This window comes from Panthera leo, chromosome F2 (genome assembly GCF_018350215.1).
Source record: "Panthera leo isolate Ple1 chromosome F2, P.leo_Ple1_pat1.1, whole genome shotgun sequence".
In the NCBI taxonomy this organism is placed as follows: domain Eukaryota; kingdom Metazoa; phylum Chordata; class Mammalia; order Carnivora; family Felidae; genus Panthera; species Panthera leo.
In genome coordinates, this window is record NC_056695.1 from 80361955 (window position 1) to 80380774 (window position 18820).

Sequence of the window (18820 nt, forward strand, 5' to 3'; positions counted from 1 at the left end):
TTTTTAAGAGAGAGAGAGAGAGAGAGAGAGAGAGAGAGAGAACGAGTGGGGGAGGGGCAGAGAGGGAGACACAGAATCCGAAGCAGCCTCAGGCTCGGAGCTGTCAGCACAGAGCCCGACGCAGGGCTCGAACCCGTGAACCCCAGAGCCGAAGTCGGACACTTAACCGACTTAAGCCACCCTGGCGCCCCTGGACTTTGTTAAACGGTGCCGCTGTGTGTGTTTTCCGGTGACTTTACTCTTTACTCGATACGAGGCCTGCGAATCACTGCTGAATGGCACCCCGCTGCACAGATGCACCCTAACCGATGGACAGGGGGACTTGCTCTTTTATTCATCAAATTCTCCCTGTGCACCTGTTACTTTGTGCCAGGCATAGGGCTCGGCACTGGGAACCGGGTGCACAGAGCGCAGAGGGCCTGCCTGGGGTCGCCCGGGCTGCTGGCGCCGGGCTGGGTCCAGCTTGGAGCAGATTCCACTTGAACCACATGTGTTCGGCCGCGCTGTGCCCCGGGACTGTCAGGCGCGACGGTGGCCGGCACAGTAGGCACTCCACACACATTTGTTGAGCAGAACGAAATGCCGTTATCTAGACGAAGAAAGTACTGTCACTTCCATTTTGCAACCGACAAAATAGAGCATTGACCCCGTGGTTGCAAAGCCTGGACGTACCCGAGAGTCGTCTAGGATCCCTTCAGGCCCACAGTGGCCCGGGCCCAGCTGGACACCTGGTCCTCTACCTCGAGGGGTGGGGCCTGGCGGGGGAGGGGGGGCGCTTGTTGGATCTGCGGCCGGTGGGAAGGGCCACCTCTGCATCCCTCAGACTCCTGGGGAGATACCGGAGAGATTGCACAGAGATCGCACGCTCTGCGAGCGACACGGGCCGTTAGCATTTACCAACACCTGGTTTCCTCTTATTTATTAATATTCTAAAGAGAAAACAGCCTTTGGCAATGGGGTTCTAGCTGGTTAGGGCAGGAGCAGGCTGTCCGGGCAAGGGGGCCCTCTTGAGGCGTGGCCTCCGTGATGTCCAGCAGCACCTGTGCCCTTCGTGGTGACACCATCGCTCTGGATGATGGCTCGGGCTTCGCCGGCTGCAGATCTCTTGGAACCGCACTCTGGCCCTCTTAGAGTCCTCCCATCCGCCCCCCCCCCCCCACCATAGCGGAGGGAGGCAAAAGGCCCAGACTGAACCATTGCCAACCACTCACGCTCACGCACACACACACACGCATGAAGGCACACATGTGCACACGCACACAGCCCACAGGATGCCCCATTTAGATGTCCACAGGCCTGTCAAGGTCACCTGTCCCTCCAAGGCTCCTCTGCCCCACCTGCTTGGGTCCTGAGATCTTCCCATGAGCGAGGGCCTGCTCTGTGCTGGGCTCTGTGCCCGCTCCGGTGATAGAGTGGTGGGCATGTCAGCCACAGTCCCTGCCGTGGGAGCCGACGGACCAACACACCTCTAGAGGACGGTGGTGTCCATGCTAGGAGGTGGTACAGGTGCCCGTCATCTGTGGGGCCACGGAGGAGAAGCCTGGACCCACGCTTGCCCCCAGCTCCCTCCCTGTCCTGGCAATCCTGCCTCCTGAGTGTTTCTCACTCTGTGCTCCCCCCCCCCACTCTACCCACGGCCCATTCAGACCCCTCGCTCCCCTGCCTGATGAACGCAGAACTCATATCCGGTTTCGTCCCTCTGCTCTGCAGCCCGAGTCAGTCTTCTCAAATACCTAACTAGACTCATTTCTTTCCTGGGCAAAGTCTCCAGCCATTTGCCACCATCCCCAGGACAGATGGGGCCTCCTGATCGTGGCGCCTGAGCCTTCCCAATCTGGCCCCTGCCCCCAATTCCAGAGGTCTTCATCCTTCCCCCAGGTGTGTGTGGAGCCCCCCGCTACGCTCTGGGCCCTGTTCCGGGGCCAGGCCAGAGCGGTGGGCAGCACAGACATCTGTCAGCAGCTCCACGGCTGCAGGACCCGAGGACTTGTCCGTCGGGCTCTGCACCCACCGTGCTGTCCCCTGTGTCCAGCCTGCGTGCCCTCCGGGCCTCTTCTCCCTGGAAAATGCCTCTGTATCCTCTCCGGTGGGTTGCAGGGGTTCCTCCTGTGGCCTGAGCCTCCCGCTGGAACACGTCTCTGATGGCACAGGACCTCTGCTTTCTTCTCTCCTCTGAGCACACATTCGCTGCTCCGGGAGCTCCTGGGGTAGGGCAGGTCAGGTCTTGTATTTCATTCTCTGTGTTCCCAGCGGGCCCAGACGTATAGTAGGTGCTCAATAAACATCCCAACAGAAATGAGGAAACTGAGGCTCAGGAGGTAAAGTGACTTCCTCGCTAGTGACTTCAGACAGCTTGAATCTGGAAACATTCATGTCTGATTTCTTTTTTTCTTTTAATTTTTTTTAATGTTCATTTATTTTTGAGAGAGAGAGAAAGAGTGTGTGAGCAGGGGAGGGGCAGAGAGACGGAGACACAGAATCGGAAGCCGGCTTCAGGCTCTGAGCTGTCAGCACAGAGCCCAACATGGGTCTTGAACCCACGATCCAAGAGATCGTGACCTGAGCCGAACTTGGACGCTTAACCGACTGAGCCCCCCAGGCGCCTCTTGTGTCTGATTTCTATGCAGTGAACATTTTCTCGTGACATGTTGGTCCCTTTATTTCCTGGAGAAAACTGTTTATTCCGACTCATGTTTTCTTTATTTATAGACATGTAAACTTCACCAAGAAAAGTCAAAGCTTGGCTTATATTTTCACACAGAAAACCAGCTAGCCCCTACCTCAGAATTTTCGTGAGGAAATTAATAATTTAACTGTTTGAAAGCCAGCTGTAAGTGAAGCTCCATATGCTGCTGGAGAAGGAGAAAAGTGCCCCACATCCTTTCAGGCCTCTCGGTATTTCGGGTGTGACACACATTGAGTGAGGAAGGAGGGAGCAAAATCTCCTGAATCCCCGAAGGATTAATTTATTCAAAAGAAATAACAGAAAAATACTCAGGGCGCCTGGGTGGCTCAGTCGGTTAAGCGTCTGACTTCAGCTCAGGTCATGATGTCACGGTTCGTGGGTTCGAGCCCCGCGTCGGGCTCTGTGCGGACAGCTCGGAGCCTGGAGCCTGCTTTGGGTTCTGTGTCTCCCTCACTCTCTGCCCCTCCCCCGCTCATACTCTGTCTCTCTCAAAAATAAACATTAAAAAAAAATTCTCTATGCAAACGTCTTGTGAAGGAAACGAGGAACCACAGAACACCCCAACGATGGAGGCCTTCAGAAGATGCACAGGAGGCAGAAGGCCATCATCAGCCTTCTGAAGGGGTAGCCAGGAAGCAGAAGGAAACCCGGGAGGAGGGCTGACGCAACTGGCCAGGGGTTTAGAGAGGACACTTCCCCCGGGGCGCTTGATAAGAAGAGCAGGTGAGCCACAGAGGCTTAGGGGAGAGGTTCAAGAAGAGGAAGAAACAAGTTTGTGATGATGCATCGGAAGCAAAGACATTCACACAGCCGTCCTCGTCCCGTGCGCTCGGGGCCCTGAATTCTTTTTTTGTCTGATGTTAAATCTGGCCCCTGCCTTCTCTCTGTTAGCATTTCCTGATGTCTCCTTGACCTTCATTTTACTTTTTAAAAAATGTTTTATTTATTTTTGAGAGAGAGAGACAGAGAGCAAGTGGGGGAGGGGCAGAGAGAGAGGGACACATAGAATCCGAAGCAAGTTCCAGGCTCTGAGCTGTCAGTACAGAGCCCGCCAGACACGGGGCTCGAACCCACGGACTGTGAGATCATAACCGGAGCCGAGGTCAGACGCCCAACCGACTCGGCCACCCAGGCGCCCCAGTCTTCATTTTACTTTTAATCATCTGGCGAAGTTTTGTTTTAGGTAGTTTTCTTGTTACCAGCATCTCGCTGGATTTTGTATTTTGACTCGGTCTCCGGGTCTGTTTCCCAATTGGATGGCTTCCCACGTATGAATGAAAATAGATTCATTCTATGTTGTAAAGTAAGACATAACAGGTTACAAAGCAGTATATTCAGTATGAGCTCACATATGTAGGATTAAATCCCAGCCTGTGTACGTGTGTGTGTATGTGTGCAGACATATATACGTACATCAAAAACTTCACTGCTCATCTCTGTGTCGTGTGCGTTTCTTTCTTTTTGCTTATATCGTAGTGTTCTGTGAACATGTCATACACACCCAAAAGTTTTATAAGTAAGAGTCAAATAATTTGCAACAAGCTTATAAGGGCAGTGAGGGCACCTAAACTCTTGACGGAAGAATCATAAAAACAAATGTAGAGGTGCCTGGGAGGCTCAGTCAGTTAAGCATCTGACTCTTGATTTCGGTTCAGGTTGTGACCTTGTGGCTCATGAGTTCGAGCCCCAGGTCGGGACCTGTGCTGATGGTGAGAAGCCTACTTGGGATTCTCTCTCTCTCTCTCTCTCTCTCTCTCTCTCTGCCCCTTCCTTGCTCATGCTCTCTCTCTCTCTCAAAATAAATAAATAAATATTTTAAAAAAATGTAAACCTCAAATTACCTCTGGATCTCTTAGAGGAATAAAACCAGCAATTATTATGGAAAAAAAAAAAACCCAACACCAAGCAGTTGAAACATGGTAAAGTGCATCCAAATATGGCTGAGCCCATCCCACAGTAGGACTGCAAGTCTACCGCACCTTCACGGTCACGCTGTGTACTCTAGGGTTACGCGTGTCAAAATGACCTGGTCTCTACTTACCATTACGTCGGAGGACAGGCCCCATAGACAATTCCTACAAGCCACAAGAGCGAAGGTAACGCTGATTGCGCCTGTCCATCCACCATGGCCTATGTGATGCTGGACCCTCAGAATAACCCTGTGAAGTAGGTACTATTGTCCCATCTTCCTGATGAGAAACCGAGGCCCAGAGAGATGAACTAACTTGCCCAACGTCAAATACTTAGCAAATATTAGAATCGGGATCTGCAGCAGGCAATTGAGAATGGAGAGGCTGTAACCCAGGGTCGAGAGCTGTAGTGTTCAGAGGGAGATACCCCTTCCCACTGGGGGAGGAGGTGGGAGAACACAGGTGTAGCCAGAGCAGGGGAAGTGTGTCGTGGGCAGCCTGCAGGGAGGCGGAAAAACACATGCATTTGGGGGCAGTCTGGGTGGTGCAGGAGAGGCACAGGGAGGGGTGGGACTGGAGCCACTGGGGCCAGACTTCGAAGGGCCCCTATGCCCCAGAGGTCTGACTTGTAGAGACTGGATTGTCCCTGCTCTCTGAACGAGGCTTTTCGACGGCCACCGGTGTATTCACTTTTCTCAACAGCCTGTGAGGTGGGCACCATCCCCATTTTACAGATAAGGAAACAGGCAAATATTTCTCCCACTCTGTGGGTTGCCTTTTCACGCTCTTGATCGGGGCCTTTGATGCACAAAAAGGTTTTAATTTTGATGAAGTCCGTTTATCTATTTTTCTCTTCCATTGCCTGTGTTTTTTGTGTCCTATGCAAGGAATCGTGGGCAAGTCCAATGTCATGGGGCCCTCCTCCTCATTCCCTATATTTAAAAGAATTTCAACACCTAAACCACCGCTGAGACTCACAGGGAGTATCACTGTACCGCGGACGGAGACTGTAGTCCTCATAAACCCCATCAAAAAATAGTGTATTGAGGTGAAATCTCACAGCATGAAATTAACCTTTTCGAGGTCAACAAGCTAGCACTGGCACATTCACAGCGCTGTGCTCCCCCCTATTTTTGCCTCAGTCCCTTATGGCTCAGAAGTGATTTTCATATCTATTTCCTCCCTTGCTCTCCACAGTAATCCTGAGAGTGAGACAGAGCAGCAAGGCTGTTCATCAGAAAGGGGGGGCACCCACAGCGAGGCCCCGAGCTGCCCCTTCCCTGACTCCAGTGTGGGCAGTGCTGCGTCCCGTGCTGGTGGTCTCGTTAGCCTGGCTCCACGTGCTCCCCCTTCTCGTCTGTGTCCCCCTACCTGCGCCGTCTGCCTCTAGGTGACCCTTACGTATGTGGCTTTTCCACCTATGACTTTGATTGCTGGTTGTCTGCACTTCCATTTCCAGTCCCGTCAGTGCTTTCTCGGGGATGGGGCCAGGGTTTCCGTCGGCACTGTGCAAGCCTCCGCAGCAGGAGCCTGGGGACTCCCGGAAAAGCACAGAGTGAGGAAGGAGCTAGGAGCCCCTCGGAGGACGATCCGGCCCTTCTGGGGTGGTAAGGGTGAGAGCGGCAGAACCGCAGCCGGGCCTGGACCCATTTCCTATCTGCCTGGACTTCTCTTCCTCAAACTCGTCCTTCACCTTCGGCAGGAAAAGGGTCACTGCTCCCGCCAGAGCCGAGGGGGTCTTTGCAACAGCTGCCAAGTGTTTACCTCCCTGAATCCTGACCACGCCCAGCAGTGTTGGAACAAACAGGAAGTCAGGAAGTCGAGGCTGTCCCACAGCTCCCGCAGGAGCCAGACTCCAGCCCGGGCCACCGAAAGCCCTGGGCTTTGCCGCCTTCCTGGAGTGGCTCACTCATGCTTCCAACCGGTATCAGTGAGCCTCTCTCCCGGGCGCTGGGGATTCACAGATAACTCCACTCTGCCCCGTGCCGAGGCCACAAAAATGAATTGAAAAACACCACGAAGGCCAGACAAGTATGAGCAAAATCTGTCCTCTTTTTGAAGGCAGTGATGGTAAGTACTTGTCACGGCTCACCAGTGAGATCCAGGGATGCCGGGCAGCCTCCAGACCTAAGTGAGAACCAGCTATGACTCATGATCAATAATAGGTAACTTAGCAAGTGAAACGCAGATCCCGTGAAGCAGGTTGCGGGAAGTGGGAGCCTCAGCAGGCTGCAAAGGAGGGAGGAGTACCTTTGGTCTCCAGATCCAGGCCCACCCCCTTTTGATTTTGACATTGCTTTGTTCCTTTTCTTCTCAGGCTGATGACTGATGTTTGACATTATCATTAAGAATTTGAGGTCTCAAAAAAACAAATCATAGATTATTAGAGCTAGAGAAGTTCCTTCGGAATCATTTTCCTCTTGGTTTTATAGATGCATATGATGGGGTCCAGGGAGGGGAAAGCATGTGCCCAAGGTCAGCCGGCAGGCAGAGCTGGGACTGGGACCCAGGTCCCCTCCAGCTTCTGCGTCCGACCACCCGGAACCAAAGCCAGCCTCCTGGGCCCAGCCCGTGGCTGGGGGAGGTCGCTGGTCCAGGATCAGGCTAGGTCTGGAGCTGGCAGGTAAGGGCCCTGTCAGGTGTCAGACCCTCTTCAGCTCTGCGCCCCCGGGCTCCATCCATTCCAGGATCACCTAGCCGGGTTTCCTGCTGAATACTGGTCAACCTCTTACTGGACAGGGCCAGTAAGGTTAACCGGGCAGAGTTATTAACCGGGAGCGGTTCTTTCCACCCCTTCCCCGCCGGCCTTTTCTGCTGTCCACGCCCAGCCAACTCCACAGCCCTGGCCCGCAGGAGGGCTTCCAGGAGACGGTGGGGCTGGGGTCGCGCCCGGCCTCGCCTCTCCAAGCCTTCTAGGGCGGGCACGGGACTCGACGCAGCAGGTGACTTTCACGCCATCGACCCCGGGTGCTGGGCGCCATCGCCTGCACCTGAGGACCCCGCCTATCGCTGCCTGGGTTCCCTGGGGACTAGGCTGCCGGCCGGGATGGGCGGGGCAGCGCCGGCGGAGGGGGCTGCGCGCGCAGACACTGCGCACGCGCCGGGACCTGCACCAGGTTCGGAAATGACGACCCAGCGCTGGCCCCCGCGGTTGCCCCCGCCCCACCCGGGAGGCCCCGCCCCCACGAAGGCCCCGCCCCCCCGGGCCCAGCTCAGGCGCAGCAGGTCCGGTTCCCAGTCCGTGAGGTCCCGCCCCGTCGGGCCTCCCTCCGGCGCAGTCGGCCCCGTCCCCCATGGAGGCCCCGCCCCCGGAGGCCCAATTCAAGTTTGGCCAGCCCCGCCCCCGCGAGGCCCCGCCCCCGCGAGGCCCCTTCCCGCGGACGGCTCTCTGCGCGGACCAGGCAGCAGGAGCCGGACGCGCGGTTGCGGTTCCCGGTGGCGCGGCCGGGGTCGAGGCCGGCGGCCCGAGGCGCCCGAGCGGGGTGCGCCCAGAGGGCCGCGGCAGCCGAGCATCCATGGCGGAGGCCACGCCGCATCCCCTGGCGCTCCCCTCGGGGCTACTGGAGCTGTGCGCGCTGCTGGGGCCCTCCCGGGACAGCCTCCGCGGCCCCGAGCTGGTAAGGGCGGGCGGGGAAACTGAGACGGGGCGCTGCCGGGCGGCGGCGACGGGCGGGGGTCTGCGGCGTGGGGTCGGGGCGCTGGGCTGCTGTCCTCCCGGCCGCGGAGGAGTCGCCCGGGCCGCCTTCGGGACGCACGCCGGGGCCGGGGGAAGGCGGGCTGGGGGGCGGGGCGGCCGCGAGCCCGGGTTTCACGGCCCCGCGGAGGCACTTCATTCATTATCGCGGGACTTAGGGCCTCCCCGGCGGTGGGTGCCGTTCCTCGCACAGCGTCGTGAGGCTTTAGGTCGTCGACGGAAGGGCCGCTTTGAAGCGTTCTGTTTAGTCGTTTTGCGAGGACGCCGAGCTGTTCTCACCTGCAGAAAAGGCTGACCCCCGCCCCCCTTTACTCCTTCTCTGTGTCCTCGCAGCCCGAGTGACAAACCCTTTTCTCGGAAGGCAGCAGTTTCGGACATTCTCGTTCTCCGAGCGTCTTTTCCTGTGTCCTCACTTTTTCTTATTCTGCAACCCTGGCTTTCTTTGGCATCGGCCTGTGGCCCTTTTTCTCGTGGCCCCGGATGTCCGTGTGACTCTGTGTTCGGCGGTTTTCTCTGGCTGGCGGTGATGCGCAGAGCGCGCTACCGGCCAGATACCTGGACAGGCCCTCCCCTCCTCCTGGACGACATCAGTGGGAGGCACCGGAAGACACCTGAGGATTTAGGGCTGCAGAGTTGAAGGGCTGCATGGCGAGGCTAGATGTCGCTATAATTAACCGGACAAACGTCTGTCAATGTCTTGGTAGTTTCCGTGACTTTAATACTGAGCCAGCTTCAGTGGTTTCTGCATTGCCCTCCTCCTTTCTTACTCCGCAAGCCCCTATGATGTGTGCACCCCCTTTTGATCTCTGTCTCCCCTGACCTTCATCGATGGAGTTGTGTCCCCGCCTCTAATTGCCAAATGGCATTTCCTCCTTTTTCTTCTGGTAGGAAATGACCAGGTTTCAGTTGCTTCTTGGGTGATTACAACACATCTGTTAGTTGCCCCGATGTGGGACGTGTCTTGAGAGCAGGATGAATCAGCGGGAATACGCACCATGGTGCTTTCCTGACCCAAACAGGCTGCGGCGCTTTCCCAGACAAGCGGGCAGTTTGCTACTCTGCATATTTTTAAAAAATATTTATTTTTAAGTAACGTCTCTACCCAGCATGGGGCTCAAACTCACAACCCCGAGATCAAGAGTCGCCCGCTCTACTGACTGAGGCTGCCAGGTGCTGCTTGGTGACAGGTGCACCCAGGAGCCGAGATACGAGAAACATCTCATAGGGTAGCAAGGTGTCCTGACTTTTAATTTCCTTTCTTGGTTGGGGTGGTGTTTGTTTTGTGAGGATGTGACGAAGACTCCCAAGAATCCAGCTCAGTCCCCTGTGAGTTTCTGTGCCTACATTTCCCTTGGCTCCCTGGTTGCTGGGGAGAGTAGGCGTCGGGCATGAAAGGCTCCAAAGGGTCCAGGAGCAACTTGGTCGGGTCAGCGGGGCGCTTTCCATTGCGTAGGTCACTTACATAATTCTTGGGTGTGAAGGCAACATTGTAACAGTTTTCAGTGACCAGCATCCTGGCTTTCAATTTACAGAGCCTGGCTGTCTCCCAGAACTTGCTGAACGGTGACACCAGCGTTCTTTATCTGTGCCATCCAGTCCGGCAGCTACTAGCCACACATGGCTTCCAGGTGCCTGAAGAGCGGCTGGTGCCACTGAGGCACTGGATTTTAAATTTCATTTCATTTCATTTCATTTCATTTCATTTATTTACTTAATTTTTTAAATTAAAAAAAATTTTTTTAACGTTTATTTATTTTTGAGACAGAGAGAGACAGAGCATGAATGGGGGAGGGGCAGAGAGAGAGGGAGACACAGAATCGGAAGCAGGCTCCAGGCTCCGAGCTGTCAGCACAGAGCCCGACAAGGGGCTTGAACTCATGGACCGCGAGATTGTGACCTGAGCTGAAGTCGGACGCTTAACTGACTGAGCCACCCAGGCGCCCCTCATTTCATTTTAATTAATTTCAATTTAAATAGCCACGCACCTCTTGGCAACGGTTGCACAGAACAGTTCTAGAGCATTAAGAAAAAAAAAATCTATTGTCTTCTGTTTTATTTCCCAAATGATGGCCAATCCTGTATGAAGATCAGTGCTGCGGTATAACCTCACAGAAGTAAATCTGTGACGGTATGAATTAGGGTGTTGTGTGTTTTACTTTTGAATCCGCTCTGCTCGTTTGGACTGAAATGGTTGTTACTGGGTAGGGGTGAGGAAATCAGTGTCTGCGAGAGGAGAGCAGGAGCTGGCTGTCACAAGTCTGGGGAGTGGGACCTTGTCTTCCCCGTAGGCGAGGGGCAGTCACGACGCTCTGGGATCCAGGGTGGTGCCTTCAGGAATTTATTCTGATTACACAGTTGGACGTGCGTAAGTATGCATGGCAGAGATTATTCGCCGCTGCCTTTGCTCAGGTGGTGCAGCGTGACGAACTGAGGGCATGCCAACTGTCCCTCAGTGGGGGATTGGGCAAATATGTACTGGGTCGTCCCATGTGGCACTCTACAGTGGCAACAGGGCAGTCAGCCACACTGTATGCTGAAGGGGGGAAGAAAGCTAATGGAACCGTTTAAAGAGGATGATCATATCTAGGGGGGAAAAATCACAATGTACACGTAAGAAGTGGGAAGAATGCATTCCATGCTGTGCAAAGGATATTAGTCACCTTTTCACAGATTTAGGGGGAAAGCTCTTCCTTTCTATTCTCATTTCTTTTATTTTTCCTATATTGCTGACAGTGTTTACAAATGAGACCGTAGGGGCATCTGGGTGGCTTAGTTGGCTAAGTGTTCGACTCCGGCTCAGGTCATGATCTCGCGGTTCGTGGGTTTGAGGCCCGTGTCGGGCTCCGTGCCGACAGCTCAGAGCCTGGAGCCTGTTTCGGATTCTGTGTCTCCTTCTCTCTCTGCCCCTCCTCTGCTCGCGCTCTGTATCTCTCTCAAAAATAAATATTAAAAAAATTTAAAAAAAACAAAAATGAGACTGTTGCATATCCAGTCGGAAAAGACAGCAAGGAAATATGGCTAGAGGAAAAACAGATGTTTAATGAACTACTGAGTGCCCCGTTGGCTGGGTTTTGGCCATTTCACTCTAAGCGACTACAGATAACTGCAGGGAGCACAGCCTTGGGACACGGGCGCTGTGTCTGCGGATTGAGAGGTTGTGTCGTGCGCGGGTTTGGGGCACCCTGGCTTTGGAAGCAGGCTGGCCGGCCACTCAGGTGTACAAGCAGCCCGGTTGTCATCCCGCCCGTGACACCTGCACACGGGTGATACATCCACGGATTACGTGCGTGGTGATGACAGTGATGTATGGATACAGAGGGTGGAGATGGTCTGTGGGGCTGGTTTGGGCCCTTTGAAGAGTGTGCAGGGGTGAAAAGTGGGCATCAGGTGCAGGAGCCACCGCCCCTTGGGGCAGGTGTCACGTGTGCCCTTTCGAAAGGGGATGATGCCCCCCTTCGTGAGCACGGACAGAGGTGCCGGGGGGCGGGGGGTGCCCTGGGCCGGCTGGGAGGAGGCGGCCTCATTCTCCTGGCAGAAACCTCGCAGGATTCGTTTGTTGGAGAATCTGTACCTGCTCTGAGCCACAGGCGGGGTGGGTGCTTGTTTTGGGACTGTGCACATGGGGTCGTAGTGGGACTGCTTCTAGAGACCTTTCTGAGGCCAGAGGCCCCATGATGTGGGTTCGCAGAGGGGAGTGAGGGGCAGGGGCCGCAGCGCCAGCTCTGGAGACCCGAGGGGCACCGTCTTTATCACAGGGGAGCATATGGGGGGGAAGCTCGGGTTTTAGGGAAATCAGCACGAGCTTAATTTTTGAAACTATAAGTTTGAAGGACCCACCCAGGTATGTCGGGCACAGTTGGGTGTGGTCTGAGCCTGGAAAGAGGTCTGAGCTGGCAGCGGGACCCTGCACGCTGGCCCCAAGTGAGGACACTGCGTAAGTGTTGAGATTGCCGGCCAGGCACTGGAGGAGGGACTGGGGCCAAGGACTCACCGTGGGGCGGGGCGTGGGGGGGGGGGGTGTGGGGGGGGGGGAGCGCCCAGGAGTGTCGGGGCGGAGGAGAAGAGCAGAGTGCAGGCGGCCAGAGAGGTTGCAGGAAAGGGGCCCTCGCTGATGTGTGCCCAGTCTTCATGGACGTAACTGTTCATGGAGGAAGAAGTGACCACACGTACTTTCATAGTTAAGTGGGTCTGAACTGCCAGAGTTTGATAGGAAAGTTTTAGAAAGGTTTTGTGTAACTCAAGACACGGCTTCCTTTCACGCATGATACACAAAGCTTTTGAAATTCCCCAATCATACGGATTTCCCATGTTTGGTCTTTGTTGCTACTGGTGTTAAACTTTTTTTCCAAGTATAAAGCAACTATTGTCTGAATTTAAATTATACACAGCATAAAAATAAGCGTTTCGAGTTTAGAGTGTATTTCCTGGGGGCAAATGCTGTCCTTGTAGGATTCCTCTCAAGGGTGAGAGTTCCCCTTTGGTCCCACGATTCTTACCAAAAGCGTGACACTGCCTGCCCGCGACAGTCCCGTGTGTCCTGGTGACAGTGATGTCCTTCCTGATGCCCTGGGTCTCTCAAAGACCTTTGATTACACACTGCCCACCTCCACCCCAGCCGCCCCCCACCTTTCCACATCCTTGCTACCCAGGGAGTCCTGCCTTTGACTTCTCTGTGTGCCAGCTGGGGGCTGAGCCCCTACGGCCCTGTCACAGCCTGCCAGCCTTCTCTGGGAGCTCTGCCAGGCGTCCTGGCCAGACAGGATGGGGATCGAAGGTAGTGCCTGTGGCCTTTATATCATTTCAGGGATGAATGAGAAGACAGAAGGTTTTTTAAAAATCTGGTACCAAGTTAAAGTTCGAAAGTGTTCGGGCTGGGTGATGACCCCCCCCAGTATAGACCCCGGGGGGCCATTTGGTCGCTGGAGGAAGGTGTTGTCTCTGAAGCCAGTGGTCCGTTTTCTCACCCCTCAGTCTCTGTCCCCAGGTCAATGGTGACGGGACTGCTGGGGAAATGGCCCGGCTGGCAGGGGACACGGTGTCGGCACCCCATTTGTGCTGGTCAGATAGTGTGCAGGGCCCTCCTCACCGGCCCGTGAGGGCGCGGGGCGCTGGTGTGGGGGCGTGGGGGTTGAGCACTTGACTTGCAACCCCCCCCTTGAAAGGGAAGCTTGGCTGTGGCCTTAGCAGAGCCGGATCCGATCTCGGGTCTGCCTGTCGGCACCGGGCTCTGAAGTGGACACCCTGTGTCACCACCCCCGTAGCCGCTGAAGAGCCAGGCCCTGCTGGGTGCTGTGACTCGCCTGAACGCGTGGCCCGAGAGGCCCTACAGCAGCTTCCGTGCGGCCCTTGCTGTGCACATGCTCTGCGGGACAGAGCCGGTGCCCGGTGGAGGGTGGAGGGCACAGAACCAACGGTGGGCACTCAGAAGGTGCACGACAGAGCGCACATGTGTTCGTATTTCTGCCCGCTTCAGGTGGCCCAGAAGAAGGGGGCCAGCAGCCTCTCTGCTCTCGACCCGGAGGTCCTGTCCATCTTTGTGCCTCCTTTCGTCAGTAAGGAGGACACACAGCTGGCTGGCACCAGCTGTGCTCTGAGCAAGACCAGAAGGCGCTCCTTCAGAAAGAAGAGGGAGAAGCCCAAAACAGAGCCCTGGAAGGGACCCCCTCTGGAAGACGTCAGCGTCCCCAATGGCGTGGACCTGCTCGCCCTGCCTCAGCTCTGCTTCCCAGGTATCCCCTGCCGTGCTTTCCAGCCGCACCGATGGTGCTTTCTAGAAGCCACCTCTAGAGAGTGACAGAGGGGGGCTGGTGACCACTTGAGCCTTGATGTCGAGCCACAGGACTGGGTTCTCTTAATCTCAGGGGTTTCGGAGCTAAAGGATACACGGACCACTCAGTGCAGGGGTCTCGGGGATAGAGGGTGCCCAGGCCACCCAGTGCCGCCCCCAGGTCTTAGAAAACTGAATCCCAGAAGAGGGGCTGTTGGGATTGCCAGGTGGCGCGGTTTGTAGATGTGCTTTCCGAGGATTTTCACCTTGGACTTACAGTCCCGTCTTCCAGACGTCCGGCAGGCTGGTCAAAATGCCCTCCAGTTGGCCTGCGGCATGTCCCCGGGCTCCCCAGCTGTGCCTGTTTTCTGTGCCCCTGGGGCTGGCGGCCCGGGCTTGCACACCTTCCCCAAACTGGCGGTCCCGGTCGTGGGTGGCCTTTGTTCTTTCCGGTGGTGGGTGAGAAACGCCCAAGGGGTTTTAGAAAAGGCAGACGAGGAACGCGCCGCCGTGTCCCGTCTGGGAGTGTCCACCAAGAAATGGGTGCTGTCTCCGGGGTTACAGCCCGGGACACCCGCAGCCCCTGCCGTGCTCAGAAAGCCGTCGGCTCCGCAGGCACAGCCTGAAGTGTTTGTCTGTGGTCGTCCCCGTGTTGTTTGCTAAATTCTGCAGAGCACAGAGGGTGGCAGAGTGGGGGGTGCGCGTGGAGGGGCTGACCCCCAGAGTTAGCGCATCTTGGCATCAGAGCCCCACAGCGATAGTGGAGGGGCGAGTCCCGGAGGCGGAAAGCAGGCGGCGGACGGCCCCGGCTCTGAGCCGTGATGAGATCTCCTCTTGTCCATTCGCAGGGGGCATGTGTGTGGCCTCCGAACCGAAGGAGGACTCCGTCCACTTTCTGGTGCTGACCGATGTCTGTGGAAACAGGACGTACGGCGTGGTTGCCCAGTACTACCGACCCCTGCACGTACGTGATTCCGGGGGACCCCCCCCCCCCAAGTCGGGTCCCAGTGTTTGTTACTGTGCAGGGACACACAGCGCGTGGCAGGACGTGCAGGGAACAGTGGCACCGAGTGCGCCCATGGTGCTGTGCACCCCACCCCCCTGGACGTCACTCCCCAGCCCCCCTCCAGCCCCCGGCCACCACTCATCTGCTTTCTGCCTCCAGGGACGTGACGTGCCCGTTGTGGATACCTCGTGTCCGTGGACTTGCCCTGCACGCGGCCTTTGCGCCTGGCTGCTTTCACTCACCGTGTCGTTTTCAGGGTCCAGCCACGCGGGAGCTTCTCGCTTCTGTCCGCAGACGCCGACACTGCTGAGGATAGAAGCCGGGACCGGCTGGGTCGAGGGGTGACACGTGCCTGTGGCTTTCTCTCCAGGACGAGTCCTGTTTCTACAACGGCAAGATGCACTGGGAGCCGTTCAGGCCACCTGGGGGTGCGGCTGGCTGCTTCGTGCCCTTTGCCGTGTGTGTGGTCTCCAGATTCCCCTATTACAACGCCCTTAAGGACTGCCTGTCTTGGTGAGCCCCCTGGGCGCCTGCTTGTCCGTGAGGCCGCTCCTGGCGCTGGTGGGTGGTGGGTGGGCCCCAGTTGGGCCCCGGGAGCACCTAGAAGCTTCCAGATGCTTCTGGGTATGCTGGCATGTGGGGAAGGTCTGCCAGATGAGGGAGGATAAAGCCAAGCTGTTGGAAGTAAAATTAGTGAGATTTGATGTTTGGTTTTTTAAAAAAGGTACACGAGGAAAAGCTCTGTTCCTGGCTCTCTGAGAAAATCAGGAGGCTGCCGTTAGTTCTGCCGAGTTCATTGACATTTTAAAAATTACCTTTTTGGGGGTGGAATCTTAAACCGTCTTAGTGCCGATACTGAGAAAGCCTGAGGATATAGAGAATTTTTGAAAAATCCAGAGAGCATCGCGTGGCACGTGACTGTGGCACAGACACAGCCCGCCCCCCGGCCACGTGCGCCCCAGCTGCTTCGTGTTCACGCTCACAAAGTTACAGTCTTAGAGTTGGCGGCGGTTTGGTTGAAGACAGAAGGCGGTCCACAGAGGGTCCCCCTCCCGTCGTCACACCCACCAGCCACCCCGGGCAGATCCCACGTTTCTGGGAAAGCCATGACTCTGGTTCTCACACCGTGGCCAGGGGCTGAGCAGGAGTCCATCTGGATCAAGCTAATGGCCTTCGTAACTTAAATTCCAGCACCTTCATGGGGATTTTTTTTTTTTTTTTTTGGAAAACGTGGCTGGTCTTTGGACATAGTTTGGGTCTAGCCTGCGTTTTATTGCCACACACGTAAAATACCTTGTACAACAGAGAACTCCCTGGTCTCATTTCAGGGCTGAGTGACTTGAGGGGAAGCACGCGCATTAATGAACGTTTGCCTGGGCGTGGGAAGGGACAGAATAAATGAGGACGTGGTCCCTTTTTATTCATTAACTGATCTTCTTCAGCACTTGGTCCCCAGTCACCTCTTCGGTGAGACGGGGAGGGTTATTCACGCCCCGTCTCGAGTGGACGGGCTAGGGCCACACCACAGCCACCTTCTAAGGAAGGCGGACCCTTGTCGCGTCAGCTGGCACGCCGGCAACAAACACCATCCTGCTTGACAGTAACGGAAGCGGACATTTAAGCTGAAAAGCGTGTCCATTTTCCTCGCGTCTTGGGTTTTCTGTCTCTTTCAATGGCCGTTGCTAAGTGGCCGCAACTAGAAAACAGAGCTAGGGAGAAACAAAGGACAGGACCAGAAAGGCAGTTTCTAAACACACATTTACGTATTTTTTAAAAATTTATTTGCTGAGAGAGAGAAAGAGAATGGGCCGGGGAGGGGCAGAGAGGGACCGGGTCAGAGGATCTGAAGGAGGCTCCTCGCTGCCAGCACAGGGCCTGACGCGGGCCTCGAACTCACGAACCGTGAGATCACTACCTGAGCCAAAGTTGGACGCTCAGCTGACCGAGCCACCCACGTGCCCCGGATTTATGTACTTTTAAAGCCTGTTTTTCTGCTATAATGAGACCATGTAAATTGCCTCTGTGGGGACAAGAATTGGGAGAGAATGCTCAGTTGTATTTGGGGAATTAGATTGCTGGAAGTGGTTTTGTTTTTTTTAATTTATTCTTTACAATAAATACAGAGGAGTATTTTTTTTTTAATTTTTTAAATGTTTTTATTTTTGAGAGAGAGAGAGAGAGAGAGAGAGAGAGAGAGGGTGTGTGGGGCAGGGGCAGAGAGAGAGGGAGACACAGCATCCGAAGAAGGCTCCAGGCTCCAAGCTGTCAGCACAGAGCCCAGTGTGGGGCTCGAACTCATGAGCCATGAGATCATGACCTGAGCCGAAGTTGGATGTTTAACTGACTGAGCCCCCCAAGTGCCCCCAGAGGAATATTGAATTATCTCCAAATCCCGATATGGACCCCAGGAAGAATTATTGTTACTTAGGAGCATGGCGCTTGGCTTGCTGGGCATGCGTGGGCCCGGGTGGTGGGCCGGGCTGGGGTCCGCCCCAGGGGACTGAGGCAGGGTGGCCCGGGCCCTTGGCTGAATTTTGCCAGATGTAGACACCACAGTTAAGACACAGAACATTTTTACCACCCCCCAAGGCTCCCTCGTGCCCTGTGGTCGCTTCCCAGCCCCTCTGCCCCCGGCACCCGCTTGTCCGTTTTACGTTGAAATCACATGCGTCTGAGCCTTTGAACCGTGGGGGTCCACGTACGCACGGGTTTTTTTCCGAAAAATACCGTACAGTCCTGTAAATGTATTTTCTCTTCCTTGTGGTTTTCTTAAAACCATTTTCTTTTTCTCCAGCTTGCTTTGTTGTAAGGATACAGCAGCTAAGGCACATAACATACAAAATACCTGTTAATCAGTTATTCATGTCCTCGGTAAGGCTTCTGGTCAGCAGTGCGCTATCAGCAGTCAAGTTTTGGGGGAGTCAGAAGTTACACGCGGGTTTTCAACTGTGTGGGGGATGGGTGCTGGTTCAAGGGCGTACTGGACTTCAAAAGCCAGAATGCATTTGGGAAACCAGCTTTGTCAAGTACTTTCCCTTGGCATGTTTGTTCCCCGCTCAAGTATGACACATAGAAAAACGCACGAACTCCAGTGACTTTCCGCTCATGGAACACACCCGCGTAGCCAGCACCCACACCAGGAAACGGAACATGGGCAGCCCCCCACCCCCCAAACACCCCAGCTCCCCTGTGCCCCCTTCCGGGCACGCCCGGATCCTGGGCAGCCGCTCCCTGCTCTGTGACATCCAGGTTAGTCTCCCTGTTGCTGGAAAGTTCTGAGCTGCCGGCCCTGGCAGACGCTTCAGCTGGGATTAGAAATGCTAAGGAGGACCATCGGATGCTCAGACTCACTTTGTGATTTGATTTTTTTTTTTTTTTAATTTTAGTTTATTGATTCATCTGAAGCTCTGTAAAGATTTCGAAGTTGACAATCACATAAAAGATTTTGCTGCAAAGCTATCTTTAATACCTAGCCCACCGCCTGGACCGCTGCATTTGGTAATGAAATCTGGAGTTACGTCTTTTCTTTGCAAATAGTAAAAGAAGTAACATGGAGATGGTTTGAATGTTTTAAACTGTTGCTTACGTTTCGCCGTGTTTAAATTCAGTTTCTCAACTTCTTACAGAATTCTCTATTATGCTATTTCTAAAGGTGGTTTGCCCAGTGGCCCGTGATAAGCGGGCGTGTAGCTGGTGATGAACCCCTTTAGTGGTTAAAGAACGTGCCTGGCTTTATACTTTCCATTTTTCTCTGTGG

At 55.1% G+C, this 18820-nt stretch overlaps 1 protein-coding gene across 4 annotated transcripts in view; it reads left to right on the top strand.

Annotated features, from left to right (window-relative positions):
- Positions 1–7978: 7978 nt before the first annotated feature.
- Positions 7979–18820, top strand: part of DENND3 (DENN domain containing 3) — a 51240-nt gene continuing 40398 nt past the window's right edge. For 3 of the 4 annotated variants that reach the window (XM_042924376.1, XM_042924377.1, XM_042924378.1), the window contains exons 1-5: positions 7979–8213; positions 13764–14019; positions 14906–15021; positions 15434–15576; positions 18450–18561. In XM_042924376.1, the coding sequence (XP_042780310.1) occupies positions 8112–8213; positions 13764–14019; positions 14906–15021; positions 15434–15576; positions 18450–18561 (729 nt within the window). In that variant the 5' untranslated portion in view covers positions 7979–8111. Of the gene's footprint in view, positions 8214–13763; positions 14020–14905; positions 15022–15433; positions 15577–18449; positions 18562–18820 lie in introns of those variants that run through there. The other variant, XM_042924380.1, reaches the window with a different exon arrangement.